General features: G+C 43.9%; 1 protein-coding gene across 1 annotated transcript in view; it reads right to left on the bottom strand.

Moving 5' to 3' along the window:
• Positions 1 to 14,641, bottom strand: part of itga9 (integrin, alpha 9) — a 138,719-nt gene that overhangs the window by 89,094 nt on the left and 34,984 nt on the right. Inside the window, exons 9-10 of the mRNA XM_014180007.3 lie at positions 12,706 to 12,843; positions 11,529 to 11,634 (exon numbers count right to left, since the gene is read on the bottom strand). Of these exons, the coding sequence (XP_014035482.1) occupies positions 11,529 to 11,634; positions 12,706 to 12,843 (244 nt within the window). The remainder of the gene's footprint in view (positions 1 to 11,528; positions 11,635 to 12,705; positions 12,844 to 14,641) is intronic.

Consider the following 14,641-nt stretch of genomic DNA (forward strand, 5'->3'; position numbering starts at 1 on the left):
ACAGCGACGTCATGCAACCTAAAAACCTGAGGGGGCACAAAGTATGTGAGGATCACTGGGGGGTGACCTGAATGGGTTAGGCACCCCATCCGTAAGTTGGAGAATTTTGCATTTTTCAAACACCTGAAACAGCTTTTTCCTGCAATCTATAGCCATAATCATTACATGTAATTCATATCTGAGCATACCTCTTGAGCGGTCAACTCTTCACCATATGATTTTCACTGTACCCTGCAATCACACCTGCAACCCTGTACGTGAACATTAAACACTGTGCGGTTCTTTTTTAAAGAAACTAAATATGCTTCTCTGCTAAAAGATTGAAAGGAATGTGAGTCTTATTCAGTACATTTAGCTTCTCTAAAGTCTACCAACCCAGCAGGCATGCCAGCTAAGATAGTTAGACAAGCTAGCTACTCTAACTTGATTGATAGCCTGAAATAGCTTCTTACTAACTACACAGAACAAAAATATAAACGCAACATGCAACAATTTTAAAGATTTTACTGAGTTACAGTTCATATATGGAAATCAGTCAATTGAAATAAAGGCTCTAATCTATGGATTTCACATGACTGGGAATACAGATATGCATCTGTTGGTCACAGATACACTATATATACAAAAGTATGTGGACACCCCTTCAAATTAGTGGATTCTGCTATTTCAGCCATACCCGCTGCTGACTGATGTATAAAATCTTGCAAACAGCCATGCAATCTCCATAGACAAACATTGGTAGCAGAATGGCCTTGCTGAAGAGCTCAGTGACTTTCAATGTGGCACTGTCATAGGATGCCGCCTTTCCAACAAGTCAGTTAGTAAAATGTCTGCCCTGCTAGAGCTGCCCCGGTCAACTATATGTGCTGTTATTGTGAAGTGGAAATGTCTAGGAGCAACAACGGCTCAGCCGCGAAGTGGTAGTCCACACAAGCTCACAGAATGGGACCACCGAGTGCTGATTTGCGTAGCACGTAAAATCAACTGTCCTTGGTTGCAACACTCACTCCTGAGTTCCAAACAGCAACGTCTGTACAAAAACTGTTCTTCGGGAGCTTCATGAAATGGGTGTACATGGCCGAGAAGCCGCACACAAGCCTAAGATCACCATGCGCAATGCCAAGCATCGGCTGGAGTGGTGTAAAGCCCGTCGCCATTGGACTCTAGAGCAGTGGAAACGCGTTTCCTGGAGTGATGAATCACGCTTCCCCATCTGGGGAATCTGGGTTTGCCCCAATGCATAGTACCAACTGTAAGGTTTGGTGGACGAATCTGGGTTTGCCCCAATGCATAGTACCAACTGTAAGGTTTGGTGGAGGAGGAATAATTGTCTGGGGCTGTTTTTCATGGTTCGAGCTAGGCCCCTTATTTCCAGTGTTGGGAAATATTAAAGCTACAGCATACAATGACATTCTAGACAATTCTGTGCTTCCAACTTTGTGGAAACAGTTTGGGGATGGACCAAAGGGAGGTTCATACAGAAATGGTTTGTCGAGATCGGTGTGGAAGAACTTGACTGGCCTGCACAGTGCCCTGACCTCAACCCCAACGAACACCTATGGGATGAATTGGAACACTGACTACAAGCCAGGTCTAATCACCCAACATCAGTGCCCGACCTCACTAATGCTCGTGGCTGAATGGAACCAAGTCTCCAAAGCAATGTTCCAACATCTAGTAGAAAGCCTTCCCAGAAGAGTGGAGGCTGTTATAGCAGCAAAGAGGGGACCAACTCCATATTAATGCCCATGATTTTAGAATGAGATGTTCGACAAGTAGGTGTCCACATACTTTTGGTCATGTAGCGTACCTTAAAAAAAAATGGAGGTGTGGATCAGAAAAACAGTCAGTATCTGGTGTGACCTCCATTTGCCTCATGCAGCACGACACATCTCCTTCGCATAAAGTTGATCAGGCTGTTTATTCTGGCCTGTGGAATGTTGTCCCACTCCTCAGCAAGAATGGTAGCGATACTCTGAATGATCGACTATGAAAAGCCAACTGACATTTACTCCTGAGGTCCTGACCTGTTGCACCCTCGACAACCACTGTGATTATTATTATTTGACCCTGCTGGTCATCTATGAACATTTGAACATCTTGGCCATGTTCTATTATAATCTCCACCCGGCACAGCCAGACGAGGACTGGCCACCCCTCATAGTCTGGTTCCTCCATAGCTTTATTCCTAGGTTCCGGCCTTTCTAGGGAGTTTTTCCTAGTCACCGTGCTTCTACATCTACATTGCTTGCTGTTTGGGGTTTTAGGCTGGGTTTCCGTACAGCACTTTGTAACATCAGCTGATGTAAGAAGGGCTTTAGAAATACATTTGATTGATTGATTGATTTATGTCTGTTGCTGGATATTGGCGGGAACTGGAACACGCTGTCGTACACGTTGATCCAGAGCATCGCAAACATGCTAAATGTATCCAGGTCTGGTGAGAACTGGGACATTTTCAGCTTCCAGGAATTGTGAACAGATCTTTGCGACAAGGGGCTGTGCATTATCATGTTGAAACATGAGATGATGGCGGCGGAGGAATGGCATGACAATGGGCCTCAGGATCTCGTCATGGGATCTCTGTGCATTCAAATTGTTATCGATAAAATGCAATTGTTCGTTGTCCATAACTTATAACCCCACTGCCACACACATAGTCATACACGCTGTCTGCCATCTGCCCGATACAGTTGAAACCGGGATTAATCTGTGAAAAGCACACTTCTCCAGCATGCCAGTGGCCATCGAAGGTGAGCATTTTCCCACTGAAGTCAGTTACGATGCCAAACTGCAGTCAGGTCAAACTCTGGTGAGGACAACGAGCACGCAGATCAGCTTCCCTGAGACGGTTCCTGACAGTTTGTGCAGAAAGTCTTCGGTTGTGCAAACCCACAGTTTCATCAGCTGTCTGGGTGGCTGGTCTCAGTCCCTCAGGTGAAGAAACCAGATGTGGAGGTCCTGGGCTGGTGTGATAGATAACACGTGGTCTGCAGTTGTGAAGCAGGTTGGACGTACTGCCAAATTCTCTAAAACGATGTTGGAGGTGGCTTATGGTAGAGAAATGAAATTCTCTGGCAACAGCTCTGAAGGACATTCCTGCAGTCAGCATGCCAATTACACGCTCCCTAAATCTTGAGACATCTGTAGCATTGTGTTGTGTGACAAAACTGCACATTTTAGAGTATTACGATGGCGCCGGAGGAGAGGTCTGCCGTCTTTCCGGCTCTTAACCAACCATGCTATATTGTTAGTTTTTTTCGCGTTGTTCATAACTTGATTTGTACATAATGTTGCTGCTACCATCTCTTATGACTGAAAAGAGCTTCTGGACATCAGAACTGCGATTGCTCACCTCAAACTGGACAAAGAGTTCTTATTCAATGAGTTGGACGGGAGGGATATACTACAACAGACACCCGACCAGGCCCCGATCCCCGTGATTTGCTGGAGAAGGAAACTGAGATTTCGTGGAAAAAGATCAGGGTGCCTTGTGAGGATCAGGTGACGAGTGGCTAATCTGACTTGCCTTCCGTCCTGCTAGCTAATGTTCAATCGCTGGAAAATAAATGGTACGAGCTGAAAGCACATATATCTTACCAATGGTACATTAAAAACTGTAATATCTTATGTTTCACCAAGTCATGGCTGAACGATGACATTAAGAACATAAAGCTTGCGAGTTATACACTCCATCGGCAGGACAGAACAGCAGCCTCTGGTAAGACACGGGGTGGGGGCCTATGCATATACAGTTGAAGTCGGAAGTTTACATACACTTAGGTTCGAGTCATTAAAACTCGTTTTTCAACCACTCCACAAATTTCTTGTTAACAAACTATAGTTTTGGCAAGTCAGTTAGGACATCTACTTTGTGCATGACACAAGTAATTTTCCCAACAATTGTTTACAGACAGATTATTTCACTTGTAATTCACTGTATCACAATTCCAGTGGGTCATTAGTTAACATACACTAAGTTGACTGTGCCTTTAAACAGCTTGGACAATTCCAGAAAAGGATGTCATGGCTTTAGAAGCTTCTGATTGGCTAATTGACATAATTTGCGTCAATTGGAAGTGTACCTGTGGATGTATTTCAAGGCCTACCTTCAAACTCAGTGCCTCTTTGCTTGACATCATGGGAAAATCTAAAGAAATCTGCCAAGACCTCAGAAAAACAATTGTAGACCTCCACAAGTATAGTTTACTTTACTTGCTCCTTGGGAGCAATTTCCAAACGCCTGAAGGTACCACATTCATCTGTACAAACAATAGTGCGCAAGTATAAACACCATGGGACCACGCAGCCGTCATACCGCTCAGTAAGGAGACGCGTTCTGTCTCCTAGAGATGAACGTACTTTGGTGTGAAAAGTGCAAATCAATTCCAGAACAGCAGCAAAGGACCTTGTGAAGATGCTGGAGGAAACAGGTACAAAAGGATCTATATCCACAGTAAAACGAGTCCTATATCGACATAGCCTGAAAGGCCGCTCAGCAAGGAAGAAGCCACTGCCCCAAAACTGCAATAAAAAAGCCAGACTACAGTTTGCAACTGCACATGGGGACAAAGATCGTACTTTTGGAGAAATGTCCTCTGGTCTGATGAAACAAAATTAGAACTGTTTGGCCATAATGACCATTGTTATGTTTGGAGGAAAAAGGGGGAGGCTTGCAAGCCAAATAACACCATCCCAACCGTGAAGCACGGGGGTGGCAGCATCATGTTGTGGGGGTGCTTTGCTGCAGGAGGGACTGGTGCACTTCACAAAATAGATGGCATCATGAGGATGGAAATTTATGTGGATATATTGAAGCAACATCTCAAGACATCAGTCAGGAAGTTAAAGCTTGGTTGCAAATGGGTCTTCCAATGGACAATGACCCCAAGCATACTCCCAAAGTTGTGGCAAAATGGCTTAAGGACAACAAAGTTAAGGTATGGAGTGGCCATCACAAACACCTGACCTCAATCCCATAGAAAATTGGTGGGCAGAACTGAAAAAGCGTGTGCGAGCAAGGAGGCCTACAAACCTGACTCAGTTACACCAGCTCTGTCAGGAGGAATGGGCCAAAATTCACCCAACTTATTGTGGGAAGCTTGTGGAAGGCTACCCGAAACGTTTGACCCAAGTTAAACAATTTAAAGGCAATGATACCAAATACTAATTGAGCGCATGTAAACTTCTGACCCACTGGGAATGTGATCAAATAAATAAAAAGTGAAATAAATCATTCTCTCTTCTATTGTTCTGACATTTCACATTCTTAAAATAAAGTGGTGATCCTAACTGACTCAAGACAGGGCATTTGTACTAGGATTAAATGTCAGGAATTGTGAAAAATTGAGTTTAAATGTACTTGGCTAAGGTGTATGTAAACTTCCGACTTCAACTGTATGTGAAGAACAGCTGGTCCACGACATCTAAGGAAGTCTCAAGGTTTTGCTCGCTTGAGGTGGAGTATGTCATGATAAGCTGTAGACCACACTATCTACCTAGAGAGTTTTCATCTGTATTTTTCGAAGCGGTCTACATACCACCACAGACCGATGCTGGCACTAAAACCGCGCTCAATGAGCTGTATACCGCCATAAGCAAACAGGAAAACGCTCATCCAGAGCCGGTACTCCTAGTGGCTGGGACTTTAATGCAGGGAAACTTAAATCAGTTTTACCTAATTTCTATCAGCATGTTACATATGCAACCAGAGGGGAAAAAAATCTAGACCACCTTTACTCCACACACAGAGACGTCTACAAAGCTCTCCCTCGCCCTCCATTTGGCAAATCTGTCCATAAATCTATCCTCCTGATTCCTGCTTACAAGACAAAATTAAAGCAGGAAGCACCAGTGACTCGGTCTATAAAAAAGTTGCCGGATGAAGCAGATGCTAAACTACAGGACTGCTTAGCTAGCACAGACTCGAATATGTTCCAGGATTCTTCCGATGGCATTGAGGAGTACACCACATCAGTCACTGGCTTTATCAATAAGTGCATCGAGGACGTCATCCCCACAGTGACTACGTATATACCCCAACCAGAACCCATGGATTACAGGCAACATTCGCACTGAGCTGCCGCTTTCAAGGAGCGGGACTCTAACCCGGAGGCTTATAAGAAATCCCGCTATGCCCTACGATGAACCATCAAATAGGCAAAGCGCCAATACATGACTAAGATCGAATCGTACTTCACCTTCTCCGACACTCATCGGATGTGGCAGGGCTTGCAAACTATTAGAGACTACAAAGGGAAGCACAGCCGAGAGCTGCCCAGCCTACCAGACGAGCTAAATAACTTCTATGCTCGCTTCAAGGCAAGTACCACTTCAACATGCATGAGAGCGTCAGCTGTTCTGGACGACTGAGTGATCACGCTCTCCGCAGCCAATGTGAGTAAGACCTTCAAACAGGTCAACATTCACAAGGCCGCAGGGCCAGATGGATTACCAGGATGTGTACTCCGAGCATACACTGACCAACTGGCAAGTGTCTTCACTGACATTTTCAACCTCTCCCTGTCTGAGTCTGTAATACCAACATGTTTCAAGCAGACCACCATAGTCCCTGTGGCCAAAAACACTAAGGTAACCTGCCTAAATGATTACCGACCCGTAGCACTCACCTCTGTAGCCATGAAATGCTTTGACAGGCTGGTCATGGCTCACATCAACACCATTATCCCAGAAACCCTAGACCAGTGGTTCCCACATTTTTTATAGTCCCATACCCCTTCAAACATTCAACCTCCAGCTGCGTACCCCCTCCAGCACCAGGGTCAGCACACTCTCAGATGTAGTTTTTTTGCCATTATTGTAAGCCTGCCACACATACTATACAATACAATACATTTATTAAACATAAGAATGAGTGTGAGTTTTTGTCACATCCCGGATCGTGGGAAGTGACAAAGAGCTCTTATAGGACCAGGGCACAAATATTAATATAATAATAATCAATCATTTTGCTCTTTATTTAGCCATCTTACACATAAAACTTTATTTATTAATCGAAAACTGTGAATATCTCACCACAGGTTAATGAGAAGGGTGTGCTTGAAAGGATGCACATAACTTTGAAATGTTGGGTGTGTTGGAGAGTCTCAGTCTTAAATAATTTTCCACACACAGTCTGTGCCTGTATTTGTTTTTATGCTAGTGAGGGCCGAGAATCCACTCTTACATAGGTACGTGGTTGCAAAGGGAATCAGTGTCTTAACAGCGCAATTTGCCAAGGCAGGACACTCTGAGCACAGCCCTATCCAGAAATCTGGAAGTGGCTTCTGATTTCTTTTTTAATTCACAGAACCGCTTGTTGCGATTTCGATGAGGGTCTCTTGTTCAGATATCGGTAAGTGGACTGGAGGCAGGGTATGAAAGGGATAACGAATCCAGTTGTTTGTGTCAACCGTTTCGGGAAAGTACCTGCGTAATTGCGTAGCCAACTCACTAAGGTGCTTCGCTATATCACATTTGAAATTGTCCGTAAGCTTGAGTTTATTTGCACACAACAAACCATACAATGATGGAAAGACCTGTGCGTTGTCCCTGTTTACGCAGACAGAGAAGAGCTCCAACTTCTTAATCATAGCCTCAATTTTGTCCCGCACATTGAATATAGTTGCGGAGAGTCCCTGTAATCCTAGATTCAGATCATTCCGGCGAGAAAAAAACATCACCCAGATAGGCCAGTCGTGTGAGAAACTTGTCATCATGCAAGCGGTCAGACAAGTGAAAATGATGGTCAGTAAAGAAAACTTTAAGCTCGTCTCTCAATTTAAAAAAAACGTGTCAATACTTTCCCCCTTGATAATCAGCACATTTCTGTATGTTGTAAAAGCCTAACATGGTCGCTGCCCATATATTGCATAGTGCAGAAAATACACGAGAGTTCAGGTGTCTTGTTTTAACAAAGTTAACAATTTTCACTGTAGTGTCCAAAACGTCTTTCAAGCTGGCAGGCAGTCCCTTGGCAACAAGAGCCTCTCGGAAGATGCTGCAGTGTACCCAAGTGGCGTTGGGAACAACTGCTTGCATGTGCATGACCACTACACTATGTCTCCCTGTCATGGCTTTTGCGCCATCAGTACGAATACCAACATGAGCAGCAGCTACATTTGGCTTCATTTGTGCAATTACCACGAAAGAGTAACGGTTAATGTGATTGGATGTTAATTACCTGTATTTGACATCGTGTTGTTATTTCGCTGAACACTAACTAGATGGCTTAATTTTATTTTTGGTAGTGAAACGAGGCTACTCAGGCGAGAGAAAAAAACTCACCCAAATGTATAGCCCCATTACAAAATCTAAATGAACTGTTTGAAAATGTGAAGAAGAATGAAAAGTAAAAAAAAAAATAAAATTTAAAATGTAAAATGTGAATCACATTTTTATTTGGCCTACCCCCGACGGCATTGCGCATACCCCAGGGGGTATTCAGTTTGGGAATACCTGCCCAAGACCCACTCCAATTTGCATACTGCACCAACAGATCCACAGATGATGCAATCTCTATGCACTCCACACTTCCCTTTCACACCTGGACAAAAGGAACACCTATGTGAGAATGCTATTCATTGACTACAGCTCAGCGTTCAACACCATAGTGCCCTCAAAGCTCATCACTAAGCTAAGGACCCTGGGACTAAACACCTCACTCTGCAACTCGATCCTGGACTTCCTGATGGGCCACTCCCGGGTGGTAAGGGTAGGTAACAACACATCCGCCACGCTGATCCTCAACACGGGGGCCCCTCAGGGGTGCGTGCTCAGCCCCCTCCTGTACTCCCTGTTTACTCACTCCTCCTATAGGGAGGAGATCAGAGACCTGGAGACTGAAAAGAGTTGGCATGGGTCCTCAGATCCTCAAAAGGTTTTACAGCTACACCATCGAGAGCATCCTGACGGGTTGCATCACTGCCTGGTATGGCAACTGCTCGGCCTCCGACCGCAAGGCACTATAGAGGGTAGTGCTTACGGCCCAGTACATCACCGGGGCCAAGCTTCCTGCCATGCAAGACCTCTATACCTGGCGGTGTCAGAGGAAGGCCCTAAAAATTGTCAAGACTCCAGCCACCCTAGTCATAGCCCCCTCCACCACCCCGCACATTGACTCTGTACCGGTACCCCCAGTAAATAGCCCCGCTATTGTTATTTACTGCTGCTTTTTAATTATTTGTTATTCTTATCTCTTACTTTTTTTGTTGGTATTTTATTAAAACTGCATTGTTGGTTAAGAGCTTGTAAGTAAGCATTTCACTGAGGTCTACACCTGTTGTATTCGGCGCATGTGACAAATACAATTTGATTTTGCCTTTTATTGTCCCCAACACCTGTGTAATGATCATGCTGTTTAATCAGCTTCTTGATATACCAGGGATGCTTACGAACAGGGATGTAAACAAATTTGTGCATCAAATTTCAGAGAAATAAGCTTTTTGTGTGTATTGAACATTTCTGAGATCTTTTATTTCAGCTCATGAAACCAACACTACATGTTGCGTTCATATTTTTTGGTTACGTGTAGTTATGAGGTTGGGCTAGCTGGCTAGTCTGGGCTAGCTAAAGCCAACTTCATGAAATTCTTAAGTGGCTAGTAGTACAAAAAAATATATATAAAAAATGTATATATATTTTTTTTAAACAGGAGAAATCTGAAGGGGCACGTTCCCCTGTGCCGCCTATGGGCATGACACCTCTGAATATAACAGGCTTGGAAGCTCTAACTATGGCAATTTGACTGGTAAACTCATGGGTCCACTTGCATTGGCTGCCTGGTATTGTAATGCAATAATTTCCATGGTTATTTGGAGTGTTCTATCAACATTCTACATGGTAATGTAGAATGTTAATTCAAATGATTCTATCTTATGTGGCTCATTCAATGACATGTATTTTTTGTAATGTCAGTTGAGTTGACTCAACAAATCACAGCACAGATTGAAGGGTACACTTCCTGCTTTTAATTCCTGGCATGGGTACACTCAAAATGGCTGCCAGTCCACCCATTATGCCATCATTGACATGAATGGAGACGTCCATTCTATTCATTCTATTTCTATGGTCAGGACCCCTGGGTCTTTTTTCTTCTTGCAGGGCTGTGCTTCGGAAACATGTTGTTACAGTCTCTTAATAGACATTTAAGTGTTGTCAGTCCCCATAAACCCAGTGTGAAACTTCTGTAAGAGTGGAAACAGAACCATAAAACTGAAGGCAAAAGGATGAATATAAAATCTGCATCCCAAATGGGCCCTAGTCAAAAGTTGTACACTATGCAGGGAAGAGGGTGGCATTTGATGCGCAGACAACGTCCCTTAATCCCCCCTCGCAACCAAAGCTGGAAAATGCACTTTCCCCTTTTAAAACAAAAATAGTTCTTCAGTGATGATGCTATAGCATGCCTAAGAAAAAAGTGAACGTTTTAAAACAATCATAACATGGATAAGGAAATCTTCAAGGTTTATAATGTGGTTTAACAACATAGGCTACTAAGTACCTCATCCTGTTTCTCTTACATTGTCAAATGTGGGGAACTGTAAGCAGAAACCTACAGAATGTTATTCCAATTCTCTGAACATTGAATGTAAATGCTGGGTGTAAAACATGTTATTTATAACTAATTTCCTCTCTAAGCCTCATCTCAACAGTTGGAATCATATTGAACAATAAGTTATTTGTTTTTCCAGTCCCGCCCTCAAACTTCACACAATACTGCTAATGGGTACAATACCAGTGTTCTAACAGTAGATTCCTCATCAGATAATGAGAGAGAGTGGTACTGCTCTTCAGTCTACACACACCAAGAAAATCCTTCTTTAGACTATGTCAGTGTGCCAGGACAAATAGACTGTCTGTCTGTGTGTATCAGTGTGCAGCGTGTGTACGCTATGTCCGGGTGTGTGTTTGCGTCTGTGAGTGTGTGTGTGTGTGTGTGTCTGTGTACACACATGAGTGAAAGAGGGTTATGCTTACTGAATAATTGTTTTATTACTTTATTTAACTAGGCAAGTCAGTTAAGAACAAATTCTTATTTACAATGACGGCCTACACCGGCCAGTAAAGAAAACCCAGACGACTCTGGGCCAATTGTGCACCGCCCTATGGGACTCCCAATCACGGCCAGTTGTGATACAGCCTGGATTCGAACCAGGGTGTCTGTAGTGACGACTCAAGTACTGAGATGCAGTGCCTAAAACCGCTGTGCCACTTGGGAGCCCCATAGGGTAGCGCACAAGATCCCCCTCTCCACAAAATAATCAAAACAGAATGTCCCTGAGAGAAAAGCTTTTTGGGTTTTATAGCATACGTATTACAACCATCCAATGTTTGCTTATGTTACAATGTTTAACATTGTGGAAGAAAAACTAGGCTAGACCAATTCTCGTAAATCTAATATGTGTCATCCAGAAGTTTTGTATGTATACAACAATAGTGCTAAATAGTGGTTTGAGGAGGGTTAACATTTTCATATAAGCATACATTCTATACTTGAAAACACAGTGACTTAGTTGAGAGACACTTACCTTGGTACCCATCGTCATCGATGTCTCCGATTGCAGTGATGCACTCTCCGAAGTGTGCATTGTAGGCATCATCTCCATTTAAGAGTTCAGCCTGCTCCATCACCCCCTGCAAGTAGAGTCAAACGGGAATGGTTATGACGTGACACAACCCATTACTTTAAAGGGGAAGGGTTATGACGTGACACAACCCATTACTTTAAAAGGGAAGGGTTTTGACGTGACACAACCCTTTACTTTAAAGGAAAATGGTTATAACATGACACAATACATTACAGAGGAATGTTTAGGATGTGACACAACCTATTACATTAAAGGGGAATAGTTATGACGTGACACAACCCATTACAGGGGAAGGGTTATTGCGTAACACAAGCCATAACTTTAAAGGGGAATGGTTATTATGTGATATAGCCATTACTATAAAAGGGGAGCAGTTACGGCATGACACAACCCTTTACTTTAAAGTAGAATGGTTATAACTTACTACTAACTAAAATACATCCTGCTTTCTACTACGTTGAGGAACTTTATCGGCTATAGATGGCTGCTTTCCCCTTCCTTAAGTTACTTGACTTTCATTAAAAACTCAAACAACCAAACACACAGTAACAACCTCCAAGACGAGCTAGTTATAAGATGATAACTCAGAAATAGTACAGGATCAACCACAGACACCAATCTATACAAAGCTAAATAATCCTCACTGTTAAATCAAACATTCTTTCAGGTAATAACATTTTGTTAACCAAAAAGCTGGTCTGACATGGACAGATAAACACTCTATGGAGGTCATAATATACACTCAACTCATCCACCCCGACCAACCACCCTACTTTCATTTTTGCCTTCAGTAACCATCTGTCTTATGTAACCATACCAAACGTGACATATCATACTCATTTGAGTGGATTTACGTTTACATCTAGTCTATGAGACCAGGCTGTATAGGCAGCCATGTTTCTATATGGTGGGTTATATACAGGCTGACTGGAGGGCTAGAATATACTGTACATCTCCAATGCTTTTCACAAATCTCATTTAGAGAATTCCTAGTTGGAGGATTCTCTACCTGGTCACTCCCTTCCGAATATCCTACAACTTCTGGAAGATCTGGGACATTTCAGAAAGTTCACATAATTTTCCAACTCTATTCCCATCCAACCCAGATCCCACTCACATTGCCCTTGCTGAGGTAGACAGAGACCTGTCCCTCGTCCCGTAGCGTGCTGTGCATGGGCGCTCCAACCAGCAGGTCCGACAGGCCGTCCCGGTTCAGGTCAACTGCACACAATGAGGAGCCAAAGTAAGAGCCCATCTGGAAAATAACCAAGCACAGCCACAGAGCCACACAGACAGGTAGCATTGGGTCAGTGAAAATACATAATGCTGTGTTCATCTTGTGTATAATGTATAAAGATATACATGTAATCTATTCTATTCACACAATTTGGAGCCAAAGTAAGAGCCCATCTGGAAAATAACCAAGCACACCCAGAGCCACACACACAGACAGACACACCACTACAGCCACAGAGCCACACAGACAGACACACCACTACAGCCACAGAGCCACACAGACAGACACACCACTACAGCCACAGAGGCACACAGACAGACACACCACTACAGCCACAGAGGCACACAGACAGACACACCACTAAAGCCACAGAGCCACACAGACAGACACACCACTACAGCCACAGAGCCACACAGACAGACACACCACTACAGCCACACAGACAGACACACCACTACAGCCACAGAGGCACACAGACAGACACACCACTACAGCCACAGAGCCACACAGACAGACACACCACTACAGCCACAGAGGCACACAGACAGACACACCACTAAAGCCACAGAGGCACACAGACAGACACACCACTACAGCCACAGAGCCACACAGACAGACACACCACTACAGCCACAGAGGCACACAGACAGACACACCACTAAAGCCACAGAGCCACACAGACAGACACACCACTACAGCCACAGAGCCACACAGACAGACACACCACTACAGCCACAGAGCCACACAGACAGACACACCACTACAGCCACAGAGGCACACAGACAGACACACCACTACAGCCATAGAGCCACACAGACAGACACACCACTACAGCCACAGAGGCACACAGACAGACACACCACTACAGCCACAGAGCCACACAGACAGACACACCACTACAGCCACAGAGGCACACAGACAGACACACCACTAAAGCCACAGAGGCACACAGACAGACACACCACTACAGCCACAGAGCCACACAGACAGACACACCACTACAGCCACAGAGGCACACAGACAGATACACCACTAAAGCCACAGAGCCACACAGACAGACACACCACTACAGCCACAGAGCCACACAGACAGACACACCACTACAGCCACAGAGCCACACAGACAGACACACCACTAAAGCCACAGAGCCACACAGACAGACACACCACTACAGCCACAGAGCCACACAGACAGACACACCACTACAGCCACAGAGCCACACAGACAGACTCACCACTACAGCCACAGAGCCACACAGACAGACACACCTCTACAGCCACAGAGCCACACAGACACAACACTACAGCCACAGAGCCACACAGACAGACACAACACTAAAGCCACAGAGCCACACAGACAGACACACCACTACAGCCACAGAGCCACACACACCCCTAGTCAGATCAGTCTTTTCATCGAAACATGATTGTTGATGTTAATCTAGTATAATGTATTTGTCATGTGAATTGTGTGTGTGTATTTATGTGTATATTTATTGTCTTAATTATTAGCCACAACTGAAGGTCCATCTAGGAAAAATATTATATCCTATTCTATTATATCTTATAATATTTGTATTCTATTCTGTTATACTCTACTCATTGCCAATGAGGACTGCTTTTCCGATTGCCCTCAAGATAGACAGACACTTCCTTTTTATTTTCATCATTCTCTCCCTCCACAATCTGACTGGATTTATTTTCCCTTTCATATCTCTACCAATATTAAAGGAACATTTACAAAACTTAGGGTCTTTATCTACAAAGATTTACTTATTATTTACTCTTAAAACCATGTGAATGGCCCTCCCTAGTTC

Source organism: Salmo salar, chromosome 28, assembly GCF_965601325.2.
Source record: "Salmo salar chromosome 28, fSalSal1, whole genome shotgun sequence".
NCBI classification, from domain to species: Eukaryota; Metazoa; Chordata; class Actinopteri; order Salmoniformes; family Salmonidae; genus Salmo; species Salmo salar.